The sequence below is a fragment of the Prionailurus bengalensis genome, chromosome B1 (genome assembly GCF_016509475.1).
Source record: "Prionailurus bengalensis isolate Pbe53 chromosome B1, Fcat_Pben_1.1_paternal_pri, whole genome shotgun sequence".
In the NCBI taxonomy this organism is placed as follows: domain Eukaryota; kingdom Metazoa; phylum Chordata; class Mammalia; order Carnivora; family Felidae; genus Prionailurus; species Prionailurus bengalensis.
The window spans coordinates 60,192,130-60,207,156 of NC_057344.1; the positions used below are offsets into that span (position 1 = coordinate 60,192,130).

At 38.3% G+C, this 15,027-nt stretch overlaps 1 protein-coding gene across 2 annotated transcripts in view; it reads left to right on the plus strand.

Moving 5' to 3' along the window:
- Nucleotides 1-1,628: 1,628 nt before the first annotated feature.
- DDX60 (DExD/H-box helicase 60) overlaps nucleotides 1,629-15,027 on the plus strand; it is a 113,531-nt gene continuing 100,132 nt past the window's right edge. Inside the window, exons 1-6 of one of the 2 annotated variants that reach the window (XM_043565932.1) lie at nucleotides 1,629-2,001; nucleotides 9,586-9,695; nucleotides 9,828-9,897; nucleotides 10,812-11,001; nucleotides 12,069-12,410; nucleotides 14,394-14,510. In XM_043565932.1, coding sequence (XP_043421867.1) covers nucleotides 9,692-9,695; nucleotides 9,828-9,897; nucleotides 10,812-11,001; nucleotides 12,069-12,410; nucleotides 14,394-14,510 — 723 coding nt within the window. In that variant the 5' untranslated portion in view covers nucleotides 1,629-2,001; nucleotides 9,586-9,691. Of the gene's footprint in view, nucleotides 2,002-8,061; nucleotides 8,771-9,585; nucleotides 9,696-9,827; nucleotides 9,898-10,811; nucleotides 11,002-12,068; nucleotides 12,411-14,393; nucleotides 14,511-15,027 lie in introns of those variants that run through there. The other variant, XM_043565940.1, reaches the window with a different exon arrangement.

Consider the following 15,027-nt stretch of genomic DNA (forward strand, 5'->3'; position numbering starts at 1 on the left):
CAGAGAGAGAAGGAGACACAGAATCCGACACAGGCTCTAGGCTCCGAGCTGTCAGCACAGAGCCTGACGTGGGGCTCAAACTCACAAACTGTGAGATCATGACCTGAGCTGAAGTCGGACGCCCAACCGACTGAGCCACCCAGGCGCCCATGGAAGTGTTTTTTTTAACAGGGACTTGATGTGCTTGGTTTTACATGCTAATAAATAACCCTGGTGGCAGGTTAGAAAATGGAGTGGAGGGACACACTGGAGTCTGGAAGGGAATACGCTGTTCCAGTTAGCCAGATGAGGAATGGTGTTGTTTGCTCTCGCCTTTGGAAAATGAGAGAGAGAGAGGAGATTCTGTAAGTATCAGGAGTTCCAGTTCACTAAGGTTTTAAGGGAGGTGAAGGTGCAACAATGATTCCCAGGCTTTTCACCTGAACAGTTGTTAGGTGATAATCCATCCATTTTGATAGTCAAGGTAGGAAGAGAATAGATTTGAAGAATATTGTAAGCCAAGAGAAAAGAAGCTCTTTGGAAAAGAGAGATGGGTTAGATATCTGTCAAGCATTTGAGAGAGAGAGAGAGAGAGAGAGAGAGAGAGAGAGAGAGAGAGAGAAGTAAATGGATCATGGACTAAACAAGCACAAGCATTGTTTAGATTTATCAATGATTAGATCATCATCGGTGATCTTTGACAGAGCAGGTTCAGAGCACATCTGGCCTAAAAGGGCCAGAGGATTTGGAAGAGGGGGAAGAAGTGTTGTAGACAATGAGTGGACCCATCAGGTTATTCTGTATAATGCCACAACTCAAAATCCTTAATTCTGCAAAGTACCTTTTGCCAGAGAAGTTAACATGTTCACGGGTCGCAGGATTTAGAACACTGACTTCTTGACAGGAGGAAGGAGAGGATTATCATTATTAGAGATGTTAGAGAAAGACAGATATGAATATAATAGAACTTTAGGCCAGTCATGTGTCAAGTTCCAAATTTTTAAATTTCCTTCCTCAGTTTCGTCATCACAAATTTGTAAATAAGTGAATGAATGAATGGGTGCCTGATGGATGTGAGCAATGTCCAGTCTCTCCGTCCCTACCTTTTTCTTTAACAACTTGACTCTTCAATTTATGACAAGAAAATATGTCACGCACTGCTCTGTTTTCTATGGGACAGTGTCTGCCCATCTGTTCTTTACCTGCCTTGCAGACAAAGCAGCTGTGGCTCTCCATTGTTGCTAATATTACCCAAAACCACTGTCACCTCCACTTGCCTCTTCCTAGAATTCGAGTATATTTGCATATGAATCTAAGCACATTAAGAGACTAGAAGGAAAGAGAGGCTAGGGTTAAAACCCAAATTGACAATAGTTTCTGCCACGACGGGCAGACATTTAGTGAAAATAACATGAAGGCAGAAGTAAAAAGCGAGCGGGCTGCGCTTTCGATTTTTTAATGGTGTTTCTTGGCTCCACATATAGTTTGCACAGAGCAGTCATCATTATCTTCTCCTACTAGAACTCCACGTTCAGGTGTTCCTTCCCACTGTTTTTGTTTTTGAATCAAAGGGGAGCAGCAAGACCCACGGTGGAACTTCAGATTCCACAGTGTTCTACTTGATCTATTTCTAAACTCTGCCCCTCCTTGATTTTTATCTTCCAGCTGTCCCAGATCTCTTGGCCTCACTCCGCTGTTTCCTGTCCGAATTCCGAAGCCCAGGTTACCGTTTCTACTATGTCTTAAGGTCCCCACTGAAGGGAAGGATGTTCAGACTCACTCTTCTGGAACCCGTCGGACCTATTTCGTGATAAAGGAAAACGAAACTCAAACGTGCCCGATGTGAGAAACGAAACCAAAACTTCCTTTCCGGGTACAAAAGACTGGCCGAGGCGGCTCGGCAGGTCAGAAGCCCAGGTTCAGGCGCCCCCTCGAGTTACCACTCAGGGCTCCGCGCTCTGAGCCCCTGTCGGTCGCTTCCTTCCCTGCAGGTGCCCGGCAGCTGCTCCACCGACGCCACAGGTCCGGTGCGGACGCCGGGGTGGAGGTTGGCAGGAGCAGGGGGAGTTGCTCCGGGGAGCGAACCGGGGTGGGGGCGGAGGCGTGTGGAGCGGGCTCCGAGGCGACCGGGGTCACTGCAGGGAGAAACCCGGAGTGGAGATGTCGCTCGCGGTTCCAGCTCTCTGGTCCAGGCGGGAGGTGGCCCGGGAGCGGCTCCGGTCGCGCCCCGCTGCGCCCCCCCCCGAAAATGGTGGCGGACGGGTCTCCCGTTGGCGCCGGGAGGCAAGGCGTGGGGAGAGGCAGAGGAAAGGGACGCAGGTGGGGAGCGCGGGGTCTGGAATCCGAAGGAGAGGGGCGAGCGTTCAGGCTTTTAAGGGGACCTCTTCAAAGAAAGAATGCTGGGATCTGGGCCTTAGGGAAACTAAGGGAGGTCAGATCTGAGCATAACCAATATGACCTAGACATCGGTAGCGGCAGGCAGCTAGCATTCCCACCCCACGCACAATCGGGGCGCAACTACAAACTTGCAGAATCAGAATCTGCATTCGAATAACTTACAGGCGATTCCTACCTACCCCTACATTTCAGTGGCTTCATGCAATAATCATTTATTTCTTCTATAACAGTTAAAAGAATGTAAAAATGGTCAAGGGGCATGTATTTGTTTTCTATTGCTGCATGACAAATTACCGCAAATTTGGGAGGTTAAGTCAATAAAAATGTATTATTTTATAAATTTCCGTGAATCAGAAGTCTAGACACAGAGTAACTGAATGCTTTTACTCAGCATCTCACCAGACTAAAATGAAGGTGCCTACTGGAGCTGCCATCTTGTCCAGGTTCTTTCCAGTTGTTGGAAGAATCCAGTTCCTTGCAGGTGTGGGATTGTGAGGTTCCCTGTTTTCTTGTTGGCTGTTGGCTGTGGGTTATTCTCAGCCTTTAGATTCCACCCTCAGCTCCCGGCTAGGTGGTCCTCTCAAAGCATTGTGGCTTATGTCTTCAAAGCTATCAGGAGAATCTGTCTCCTGGAATGTTGGAGTCTTATGTAATGTGACCTAATCATGGGAGAGATTATCCCATTCAATCTTCCAGTCCTGCCCACACCCAAGGAGAGGATATTATACAGGGCAGTGCACCAGGGTGGCTGGAGTCTTGGAGGGCATCTAGAATTCTGTCCATTGCTGGTCAGCTTTTCTCCAGTGTTTCAGGAAATTGACTCTTTCCATCAAGAGGTTCCATCATTCCCTGGGCCTTATTTTCTGAATTGGGCTGTCTCTAATAATCTATGATTTCTCTTTTTTCCCATCCCTTCTCTTTTTCTTTTAAAGATTGTTTAAATCAGAACCCAGATAAGGTTTTGGCACTACTGTGATTGGATAATATGTCTTTAGGCTTGTTGTGGTCTCTTTCATCCTCTTGTAATTTGTTAATAAATTGGAGTCCCTTCCCTTCCCTTTCCTTTTTTTTTTTTTTTTTTGGCCTTGTAGAGATTCTAATCTTCCTGGTATCATTTAACAGGTTCTTCTATCTTATAAATGTCTCGTTAATTAATTGTTGCTACTAGAGTTTTGATCAAATTCAGGTCAAAATTTTTGGTGGAGTATTTTTTTCTTTTTTTTTTTTTTTTCAACGTTTATTTATTTTTGGGACAGAGAGAGACAGAGCATGAACGGGGGAAGGGCAGAGAGAGAGGGAGACACAGAATCGGAAACAGGCTCCAGGCTCTGAGCCATCAGCCCAGAGCCTGACGCGGGGCTCGAACTCCCGGACCGCAAGATCGTGACCTGGCTGAAGTCGGACGCTTAACCGACTGCGCCACCCAGGCGCCCCTTTTATTTTTTATTTATTTATTTTTTCAATGTTTATTTATTTTTGGGACAGAGAGAGACAGAGCATGAACGGTCTTTTTTTTTTTTTTAATGTTTATTTTTGAGAGAGAGAGAGACAGAGACAGAGAACTAGTGAGGGAGGGGCAGAGAGAGAGGGAGACACAGAATCCAAAGCAGGCTCCAGGCTCTGAGCTGTCAGCACAGAGCCAGATGTGGAGCTTGAACTCATGAACCAGGAGATCATGACCTGAGCCGAAGTCAGATGCTCAATTGACTGAGGCACCCAGGCTCGTCTTTGCTGGAATATTTCAACAATGATGCACTTCTACATGGAAGTAGCTATTTGCCTGTATTTTTGTTGTTCTAGCACCTAAAAATAACAAGATCTATTAATTCATTAGAAGTTGTAATATAAGTATAAATGAAGTTTCCCTATTTATATTTATTTGGCAACACAGTGGTTCAGTACTTATATGAGAAAGGCAATTTAACTTCTTGATTCCAGAAGCCCTTAATTTTTGATATATTATCTTTACCTGCTCTTTCTGGACTTTCTGCTATGAGGAACTTAATATACGCTCTTCTTTTTCCACTATTCATCCCTTTCTGAACTTCCCAATTTGGTTAATTATATTATTTTTATATTATAATGGTTTATCATAGTTTACAGTATTTTTGACTTTATTTTTAAAAATGTTTTATTTATTTTGAGAGAGAGAGAGAGAGAGAGAGAGAGAGAGAGAGAGAGAGGGCAAGGGACAGAGAGAGAGGGAGAGAGAGAATTCCAAGCAGGCTTCCTGCTGTTAGTGCAGAGACCCACCAGGGCTCTATCCCATAAACTTGACTGGAGCCAAGATCAAGAGTTGGCCGCTTAAGCGACAGTCACCCAGGTGCCCGTTTATGACTTTAATTTTTGTGATTTGTTTCTGGTTGAGTAAAAAATGGGAAGTCAAGTAAACAAGTCACAAAATTATTTATTATGTTATTTATTGTAGAAGCAATCTATATGGTTGACTTGGAAATGTAGTTATCATTAAGACCGCTGTTTGAAATCGATACTTTTCTAAATTCAGAGTATCATGGATCCTCCTATTTTTCTTTATAGCTTCCTTTAATTTTCCTGCATCATATGTAGTTATACTGTTTCTTGATTGTCCTTCTGCTTGATATCTACCCACTAATTTTCTGAACTGTTTCTTTAAATAACATTATCATTCAGGCTAGGTGGTTGGTGACTTCTTAAATATCTAGTAATATTGTCTTTCTGCCCTCCTAATGGATTGAATGACTGGGTACGGAATTATAAGTTCAAAATATTTTCCCCTTGGAACTTTGAAAACATTATATTTTCTTTTACCAAAACATCCAATAACGCTCCTCATTTTATTCAGTTGTAACTGTGTGCCAGGTACAATTTTAATCAATTAAAAACATTTTTTTTAATGTTTTTATTTATTCTTGAAGGAGAGAGAGAGAGAGAGACAGAGCATGAACAGGGGAGGAGCAGAGAGAGAGGGAGACACAGAATCCGAAGCAGACTCCAGGCTTTTTTTTTTTTTTAAGTTTTTAATGTTTTACTTATTTATTTATTTAATATGAAATTTATTGTCAAATTGGTTTCCACACAACACCCAGTGCTCATCCCAACAGGTGCCCTCCTCAATGCCCATCACCCACTTTCCCCTCCCTCCCACCCCCATCAACCCTGTTTATTTTTTTAAATATATTTTTTTAATGTTTGTTTATTTCTGAGACAGAAGGAGACAGAGCATGAGGGAGGGGAGTGGGGGAGGGGCAGAGAGAGAGGGGGACACCGAATCCGAAGCAGGCTCCAGGCTCTGAGCTGTCAGCACAGAGCCCAACATGGGGCTCAAACTCACAGATGGCGAGATCATGACCTGAGCTGAAACCGGTTGCTCAACCGACTGAGCCACCCGGGCTCCCCAAACCCTCAGTTTATTCTCAGTTTTTAAGAGTCTCCTATGGTTTGCCTCCCTTCCTCTCTTTCTTTTTTCCCCTTCTCCTCCCCCATGGTCTTCTGTTAAGTTTCTCAGGGTCCACATAAGAATGAAAACATATAGTATCTGTCTCCCTGTATGACTTATTTCACTTAGCATAACACTGTCCACTTCCATCCATGTTGCTACAAAAGGCCATATTTCATTCTTTCTCATTGCCAAGTAGTATTCCATTGTGTATATAAACCACAACTTCTTTATCTGTTCATCAGTTGATGGATATTTAGGCTCTTTCAATAATTTGGCTATTGTTGAAAGTGCTGCTGTAAAAATTGGGGTACAAGTGCCCCATGCATCATCACTCCTGTATCCCTTGGGTAAATTCCTAGCAGTGCTATTGCTGACTCCAGGCTTTGAGCTGTCAGCACAGAGCCTGTTTGTGGGGCTTGAAGTCACAAGCCATGAGATCACGACCTGAGCAGACGTCAGACACTTAACTGGCTGAGCCACCCAGGTGCCCCTCTTTGTTTTTTTCTCATGCCTTCTAAGAAATTTCCTGGATTTCCGATCTGTAACTTGAGATTTCATCATGTCCATTTTATTGCTCTGAATGTGACTTTTTTCCTGAAAGTATAAATTTTTTTTGAGGGTTTACTTTTGTTTTTTCTGTAGCAGCCTGTTATTATTGTATTAGATAATATTGTGATTATTGAGAATGCTAATTCAAACTTTTTAAAGGACTATTCTGGCCTTGAATCATGTTTATTCATCCAGCTTCTTCTTAATACTACCCCCCATGTCTAATAATTCAGATTTTTAAATATACATTTATTCAGTGGTTTTTGTGGTGGGTAGCAGGCTTTATTTTCCCTACCATGACTCTCCCTTAAATGAGAGAGAACTGGGCATAGTGATACAAATTCTATGTACATTTTGTGTAAGGTTGGCATGAGTTCAGGATGAAGTTTAATAGGAAAAGTTTCCTATATGATATATGAGAGGAGGTAGGCAGGCAAGCTATGGAACCCCTTAATTATCAAATTGAGAAGGGTTTTATTCTCCCACCATGGCTTTTGTTGAAAAGTTGTAGTGTCCAATAGGCACGCATATCTCATTAGTAATTTTTGTTATTTAATTTAAAAATGATGTTATTTCTTTCTGTTTATGTGTATTTTATTTTCAAATGATTATGTTAGGACTTATTAATTTGTTTGGAGCTAACTCCTTAATAAATAAACTGTTAGGTATTTATTTTGTCCTAGGAGTACCATAAGAAAAATTCTTGAGACATTAAGAACATCCGGGAACCTATGAATTACCTTATTTCATTCAATCTGACCCTAACTTTTCTGGATCTATCCCTTCTGTAAGATACTTGGGGTTAATATTCTCCCATTTACTCAGTTCTCATGGAATCATCTTTTATATTTGAACTTGGTACAATTTGGAGAACTGAAGTAAAACAGTATGGCTAATGTGCAGTTAGTAAGGTTGGGAATTGTATGAATTGGATGGCAGAGAGTTTTGGGGGAAATTCTCTAAAATTCTTCCCTGGGCAAAAGCCCCTTATAATGTGAGCTATAGCCACTTTTCCTATTTCATTTCCAATCAAATCATTCTGTTTTATGCCATGTGGAACAACCTGTGGAATCAAACTTGTCATGTGGTTTCACATCTCTGTGCATTAAACCAGTATTGTTTTGCTCTTTGAGATGTGATCCTCTGTATCTCTTAACCTTCTCTAAGATGCTTCCATAATTCTTTCTCATATTTTAAGTGTGTCCTCAAAACCTCAGAACACAAGAGCCTGACTACTCCAGTTGATTGAAGAACTCTTTTAATTCTCTAATGGCTTTCTGTACCATTTCTGCTAGGTCACTAAGCACGTTACACTTTATGATTTAATTCTCTTTAAACCCTTACCAGATTGTGAGGGGAGAGGACCATGTTTTATGCATATTTGCATATGTGGCAGCAAGTGCAATGCTTGGTAAGGAGTAGATGCTCTTTAGGTCTGATAAAAGGGGGAATAACTAGGTAAGCGAGAGACCATGCTTTTGCCTGTCTCTATTGTTTCTTAAACATTCCATTCCAGCCACAGTAATTTCTTTTTTCTTCAAGTTTACTCATTTTTTGCAGTCATGAACCTCCATGCATTGTTATTTTAATATTTATTATGTTTATTTATTTTTGAGAGACAGAGAGAGACAGAGCACGAGTGGGGGAGGGGCAGAGAGAGAGGGAGACACAGAATCCAAAGCAGGCTCCAGGCTCTGAGCTGTCAGCACAGAGCCCGACACAGGGCTCTAACTTGGGAACGGCGAGATCATGACCTGAGCTGAAGCTGGACACTCAACCGACTAAGCCACCCAGGCGTCCCTAATATTTAATATCAATGTGTGCCTCATCATTATATGTTCTTTAATGTCATATAATATGAATATCTATCTATGTATCTATCTATCTATCTATCTATCTATCTATCCATCTATCTAATCTATCTATTATCTGTCTATCATCTATCTATCAAGTTCCACTGCCCTAACACACTATATGGCGTATTTGAAGAATGTCTCAATATTTGTTTTTTGTAACAGAATGCTCAAGGGCATTTTCTTCTGCCTCTTTGACAGTTCTTTCTCAATTACCTTTGCAGACTCTTCCTCTTCTCTGTTGGCATTTATTAAATATTAGTGATCTGCAAAACTGTATTTTCAGTCCTTTCTTCTTCTTTCATGATACTGTGTCTGTCTGTCCAAGCAAGTTCCTCTACCTCAGTGGCCTTATTTACAATAAGGCCTCTTTGTAGGCCTTTAGACCTACATATTTAATTTGACCTCTAGACCTACATATTTAATTACTCACGTGACATGTCCTACAGTCTTGAACTCAAGTCAAACTCAGAGTGACCACAAATGAACTCATGATCCTTCCCTGAAATGTAGACTTGTTCCAAGGTTTCCTGCACAGGGAATGGCCTCGTCCTCCATCCTGTTGCATCAGGTAGAATCTTAAAATCATCCTTGACAACCTTCACTCTTCCCTCTTCTCCATCCATATCAGATTCATTACAAAATTATGTTAAACTAACCTTTCAAATATTTAATATCCATAGGGGCCCCAAACTACCATCAAACTGTATTACATCAAACTACTCTCATTACCCTTCTAAACTGTGGTTTTCTCTCTGCTTTACTAACAGGAACTTTGATCCCATCTTATCTATTCTCTCTACTGCAGCCAGAGTAATCTTTCAAAATGTAAAGCCGCTCATAACACTACGTGCTTAAAATCCGTCAGTGGATTTTAGGATGAAAACATGCCCTCAAAGACTCTGCCTGCTCTTATATTTCTGTAACGCTCTAGTACAGCTAACTCTTTCCTCACTCTCTCCATTCCAACCTCGTTGACTTCTGTTCTGGATCTAGAACCACCCACGCTCATTCATGACACAAGACTTTTGTACATGGTATTTTCTGGTATTTTTTGTACACGGTCTTTTCTGCCTGGAATGCTACTCCCCCCATCCCTGTATTTAATTAAATTTTGTTTCATCCTCCAGAAATCAACTCAAGCATTACTTCATTAGGATGCTTCCTCTATCCTCTTTGTCACAGTTTAAATTTTCCATTGTCCATATGATTATCTGATTAATATTTGTCTTTCCTGATGGATTTTAAGCTCCATGAGAACTAACAGCATGTTGCTCTTTGTTCATATATTCCCATTGCCTGATGTTTTGCTTAACACACAGTAGTCATTTAATACTATTTGTTGATGGAATAAATGAATTTCTAATTTTTCTTCTTTCTTTGTAGGTCTGTCATTTTCATTAATAACTGCCACTTAGAGGTACCAAAGTAAAGGAAATTTGCTATATTTAATGTTTTCCAGTTCAGGTTCGAGGTCCAGAGAGCGGCAAGAATGGGTAATTTTCAATTTAAAATATTTATAAATTACAAAATAATGATTCTTTAAGCTACATGGATTTAATAGAATTAACATAACTTTATTGTTATTTCTTCTTTTTCAAATAATAAGTAAATAATTTATTTTTTAGGTTTAGAAGAACACATGATGTTTTTAGAAAAAATGTCACAGTTAATTATGAGTGCATTGCCAAAAGCCAAGTGAGTATTGTAATAAAGATTTCACTATGTGGAGTTTAAGACACAAAACAAATGAACATAGGGGAAAGGAGAGAAAAATAAGATAAAAAGAGACAGGGAGGCAAAGAACAAGAGATTCTTAAATACAGAGAACAAACTGAGGGTTGCTGGTGGGGGGATGGGCTAAATGGAGGGATTAAGGCATTAATGGGCATTAAGGAGGGCACTTTTAGGAGCACCAGGTGTCCTATGTGAGAGATGAATCACGGGGTTCTACTTCTGAAACCAGTACTACACTGTATGTTAACTAACTTGAATTTAAATAAATAAATTAAAAAAGAGGTGTACTTTTGGATACCATATTTCCTGTATATCTATTTGACATGAAAGTAATGTGTATCTATCTCAGTATATATATTACAGTATATTATATATACAATTATATATGCACATACATATATAAATACATATATGATTGTTTAACATAGAACTTTGAGAGCTGTTTGATAGTGAATGGAAACAGTTTTGTCTTGCATTATTTGTACACAGCTATCAATGAACCTATTGTTTTATAAAGAAATAGAACTTATTAAACAGGAAGGAAATTTAACACAGGTCTATATTCAGAATAGAGGTGTTAAATTCCCGATTCCAATCCAGATTCTGCCATGTGGTTTTACATAATTTGCTCTGTCTCTTTGAGCCTCTTTTTCTATGTCTATAGAATGGGAATGATCCCACCTTCTTCCTATGAGGGATAGTCATACATATGGATATATTTGAAAAGTCTTAGCGTACAGACGGACATAAAATAATTCCTTGGCAAATTCACCTACTGATGATAGTGATAATGGGAGAATAATGACAATGCTACTGTCTTTTGGGGGCCTTATTTAATCAATATGTAATTTTTGTTTTAACTGTTTTCATTTTAGACATTCCAGTTTATTCAATGATTTTGTTGAATCTGAATTTTTTCTGATTGATGGCGATTCATTACTTGCTACATGCATATGTGAGAAATCATTAAAGCAGGGGCAGCAGCTCCACTTCTTTTATGTAATTGAATGCTATCTTATGGATCTTATCAGTAAAGGAGGACAATTTGCCATAGTTTTCTTCAAGGTAACATGTGATTTAAGACCTAAACCTACAATTCCCTACTATTTTATATTTTTTTCTTATTAACACGTTAAATACATCTATAAGAATTCATAGTTTAAAGGGAAGAACAGAAAAAAATACCCATAGTCCCCGTATTCAGAAGTTACCACATTTAAGGTTATATTTTATTTGCAACCATTAAACTTTATATAAAGACACACACGCTCATGAAGGAGGATGAGCAGTCTCTACAGAAGCTCAGTTGGATTCAACTTTTCCAACTCGGAGAAGCGCTTCTGTTTTCAGAACTCTGTAGTTAGTTTCTTTGAGCCTGGAAAAATGTCAAACTCATTGATACTACTTCATTTTATTCTTTGTTCCATAGTAAATACCTCTGAGGGAAGGTATTTGGTCTTCCTTTTCTGATTATGAATATAATTAATAAAATATTAACAGTATCAAATACAGAAGTATAACCACTACCACCCTTTCCTTATCCTATCCCTGAAGGTAACCAAGGTATTACCCTTAAGGGTTTTGGAATGTGTCTGTTCAGTCATTTTGCAGTCAACACTATTGTTAGATTTTTAAACATTGCTGACTTCTTGCAAGTGATGTTTTGAATACAGAGCCGGTATTCTAACCTAATGTTTCCAGTCCAGTTTACTGCACTAATTTTGATCTGTTGAGAAAAACCTCTGCTGCTTCAGGACAATCATACTAAATTGGGATCGTCCTCTCCAAGTGGTTCACCTCAGCTTCCTGTTCTGGATAATTTATATCCGCCATTTGCTTTTGCATATTTTTTCTCTCCTTTTTCTTTTTGAAGTGAAATTGGAGAGGAAAAGAATTAGACTACGAAGGGAAAGTATGATAAACCCTGAGCATTATGTGCTTGCTTAATGGGGACGCCTGTATTTAAATCCAAACTGTGATTTATGGCACGTATTTGTGAAATGACAGTCAAGGTCTGACTATAACGCAGAACAAAACTGTATCGGAACCTTTTCTTCTAATGACTTTAATGATACGTGTAAACCAACTAAAGGGTAATTTAAAAAAATATATACTTTATCCCATTCTTACAGGATGCTGAGTATGCATATTTCAGCTTCCCTGAACTTCTTCCTTTGAGAACTGCTTTCATTCTTCATCTTCAGCATAATACCACCATTGATGTTCAAACAGAATTTTCTGGATGCTTATCACAAGGATGGAAAAGTTTCTTAGAAGACAGTTACCCATATTACCTGATGGTTGCAGATGAAGGCCTGAACCATCTGCAAACGCAACTTTTCAACTTTTTAATTATTCAGTCTTGGTCAATCAAGATCAATGTTGTGCTTTCCTCAGGGCAAACATCCAATATTCTTCGACTTTATGCGTACCTTATGCCAAGCACGTGCACGAACCAAACTTTTTTCAAAGAGGTAATTGATATCTAAATATAAATTTCTTCTAGACTTTTACAGAATTTTCCAAGTTACTTGACTTTTATTTCTACCACTTCTATGGAAATTATCATAGGTTTCACAGAGAGGTATAGAAAATTAACAATAATGATAATACAAATGCAATCATATGTTCAGAACTTGTAATAACAACAATGATTGGTACTTCTCATGAGTCATTTTTTAAATCTTGTCAACAGCCCTTTAGTTAGGTGTAAGTATCATCCGTGTTTTGCAGATGAGGAAATAGATACTTGAGGAAGTAATTTGCTCATTATCAATAGTAAATGAATAATAAAGCATGGATTGAAAAGGAGCAGTCTGACTTTAGCCCTTATGTGCATAACTACTGTGTGGTATACTGCCTCCAAGTTAATGAAGGTCAGAAATGCACTCATTTGGAGGTAAAAACTCATGCCTTTGTTGCTAAGACATACTGGTGAAATACTTGTTAATACGGTAGTTTTAATGAGAAAACAATGGAGAAGGGTGATGAGGATGGGAAATAAGCAAAATGCTTATTTCATAATATTAAGGCATTAATAGAATTTTCAGAGTATTTAGATTTTAATCCTTTGCTTGATCTTGTTATTTTGCTGCATTGGTATATTTGACAATTACTACATTGAAATTTGGGGAGTTAAAAATACTAATTTTATAAATGAATCTAGTTTCTGGTTAATTTTCACTACTTATAGTAAATCCTCATATGGAGATATTAATTCTGTATTTCATCAAAATAATTTGTGAGTCAATTAACATTTTTTACTCTTTGACAATACTGTCATACTCCTTCTGGTATTTGGAAACATCCAGATGGTTGTCATGAAATCTGATAAGATAGTTTGTTTTGCTATAGTTAGAATCCCAGTCATTAAACTATTTCCAACTCTAGTTGCCTGCTGTGGGTAGGATCAGCCCTGGAGTTGATTTTTATATTGGGAAGAGGAACTGTAATCAATTGATCTCATTTCATTCTGTGAAAACAGTTTCTGAATCTGAGCTTGAAGAGTGCTCTACAAACATCCTTCCCAGTCTGTCCTTAAGAAGATTTTTTTAAAGGTCCCTGGCTGGATCAGCAGTTGGGTGACTGACTTCAGTTCAGGTCATGATCTCAAAACTCATGAGTTTGAGCCCCACCGAGCTCTGTGCTGATAGCTCAGAGCCTGGAGCCTACTTCGGATTCTGTGTCTCCTTCTCTCTGTCCCTCCCCTGCTCGCACTCTGTCTCTCTCTCTCTCAAAAATAAATAAACATTAAAAAAATTGAAAAAGAAGATTTTTTTTAAATTTTAGGTTTTATTTCTAGTATAATAATATGTTTCCTAGGTTAGTGAGTACTCATTTTAAAGAGGTTGTTTCACTTATCTATTTGAGGACTATATGAAATGCAAATAAAAATTCAGTGTAATAAGTGATGAATCACTGAATTCTGAAGCCAGTATTACACTGTATATTAACTAACTAAAATATAAATAATAAAAACAGTGTATGATGATAATGGCTGGATGATAGGTACCTGAGGGGAGATTATGCTATTGCTTATTTACATGTATGTTTAAATTTTTCACAATAAAATATAATGTATTAAATGGGCGCACTTTTTTTTTTTTGAGATGTTGGAAATGTTCTGAAATTAGATTATGGTGATGGTTACACAACTCTGTAACTTTACCAAAAGACATTGAATTGTCCCCTTTACGTGAATTTTATGTTATGCTAATTATACTTTTTACAAAGTTTTTAAAAAAATAAAATGCACTAAGTTCCCAGACAAAAATTAATTCAGCGAAGACAACATAGTGCTGCTTGACAGGCTTTAAAAGTATTATTGATGATCTGTAATTACATTAGTGTAATTTTTTTAACTTGGAAATATATTTTCACAATATGATTTTCTGTAGTTGGAAAGTGATTAGATATTTTATTTATGACAATTTATGTGACTTGCTTTTCTTTTACAGAATAAAAAGAAGATTGAGAATGCTTATAAAATCCTGATTAAACAATTGCAAGAATGTAGAATTTTAGCACTAGAATCTCTTTTTGGAAATTTAAAATGGAAACATATGATGGACGAGGTACTGAAACTTTTAAAAACTTTTTATTTGAACTAATTTTTTAGTTATAAAAAAAAGTTGCAAAAATAGTACTGAGTTCCCATAGACTTCTCACTCAGCTTTCCCTAATGTTAGCATCTTATGTAACCATAGTGCATTTTTCAAAACCAGGAAATTAACATCAGTGTAATACTATTAACTAAGCTTCAGACATTATTTGAGGTTCACTTACTTTTCCCTGAATGTCCTTTTTCTGTTCCAAGATTCTGTCTAGGGCTCCACATCCATTTAGTTATTTCTATCTAGTCTCCTCCAATCTGTAGTAGTTTCTCAGTGTTTCCTTATCTTTCATGACCTTGATGTCTTTCATGACCTTGATGATGATATACATGGTGGTGATGGCTACATGGATGTATACTTATCTTCAAACTCATCAAGCCTGGTCTTTCTGAGTACTGTTTTACACTTTTTGAAACCATAAGATGTACCATTCTTATCTTGTATTTTTTCTATCCCAGCCTTGAAATCAACTACTTCT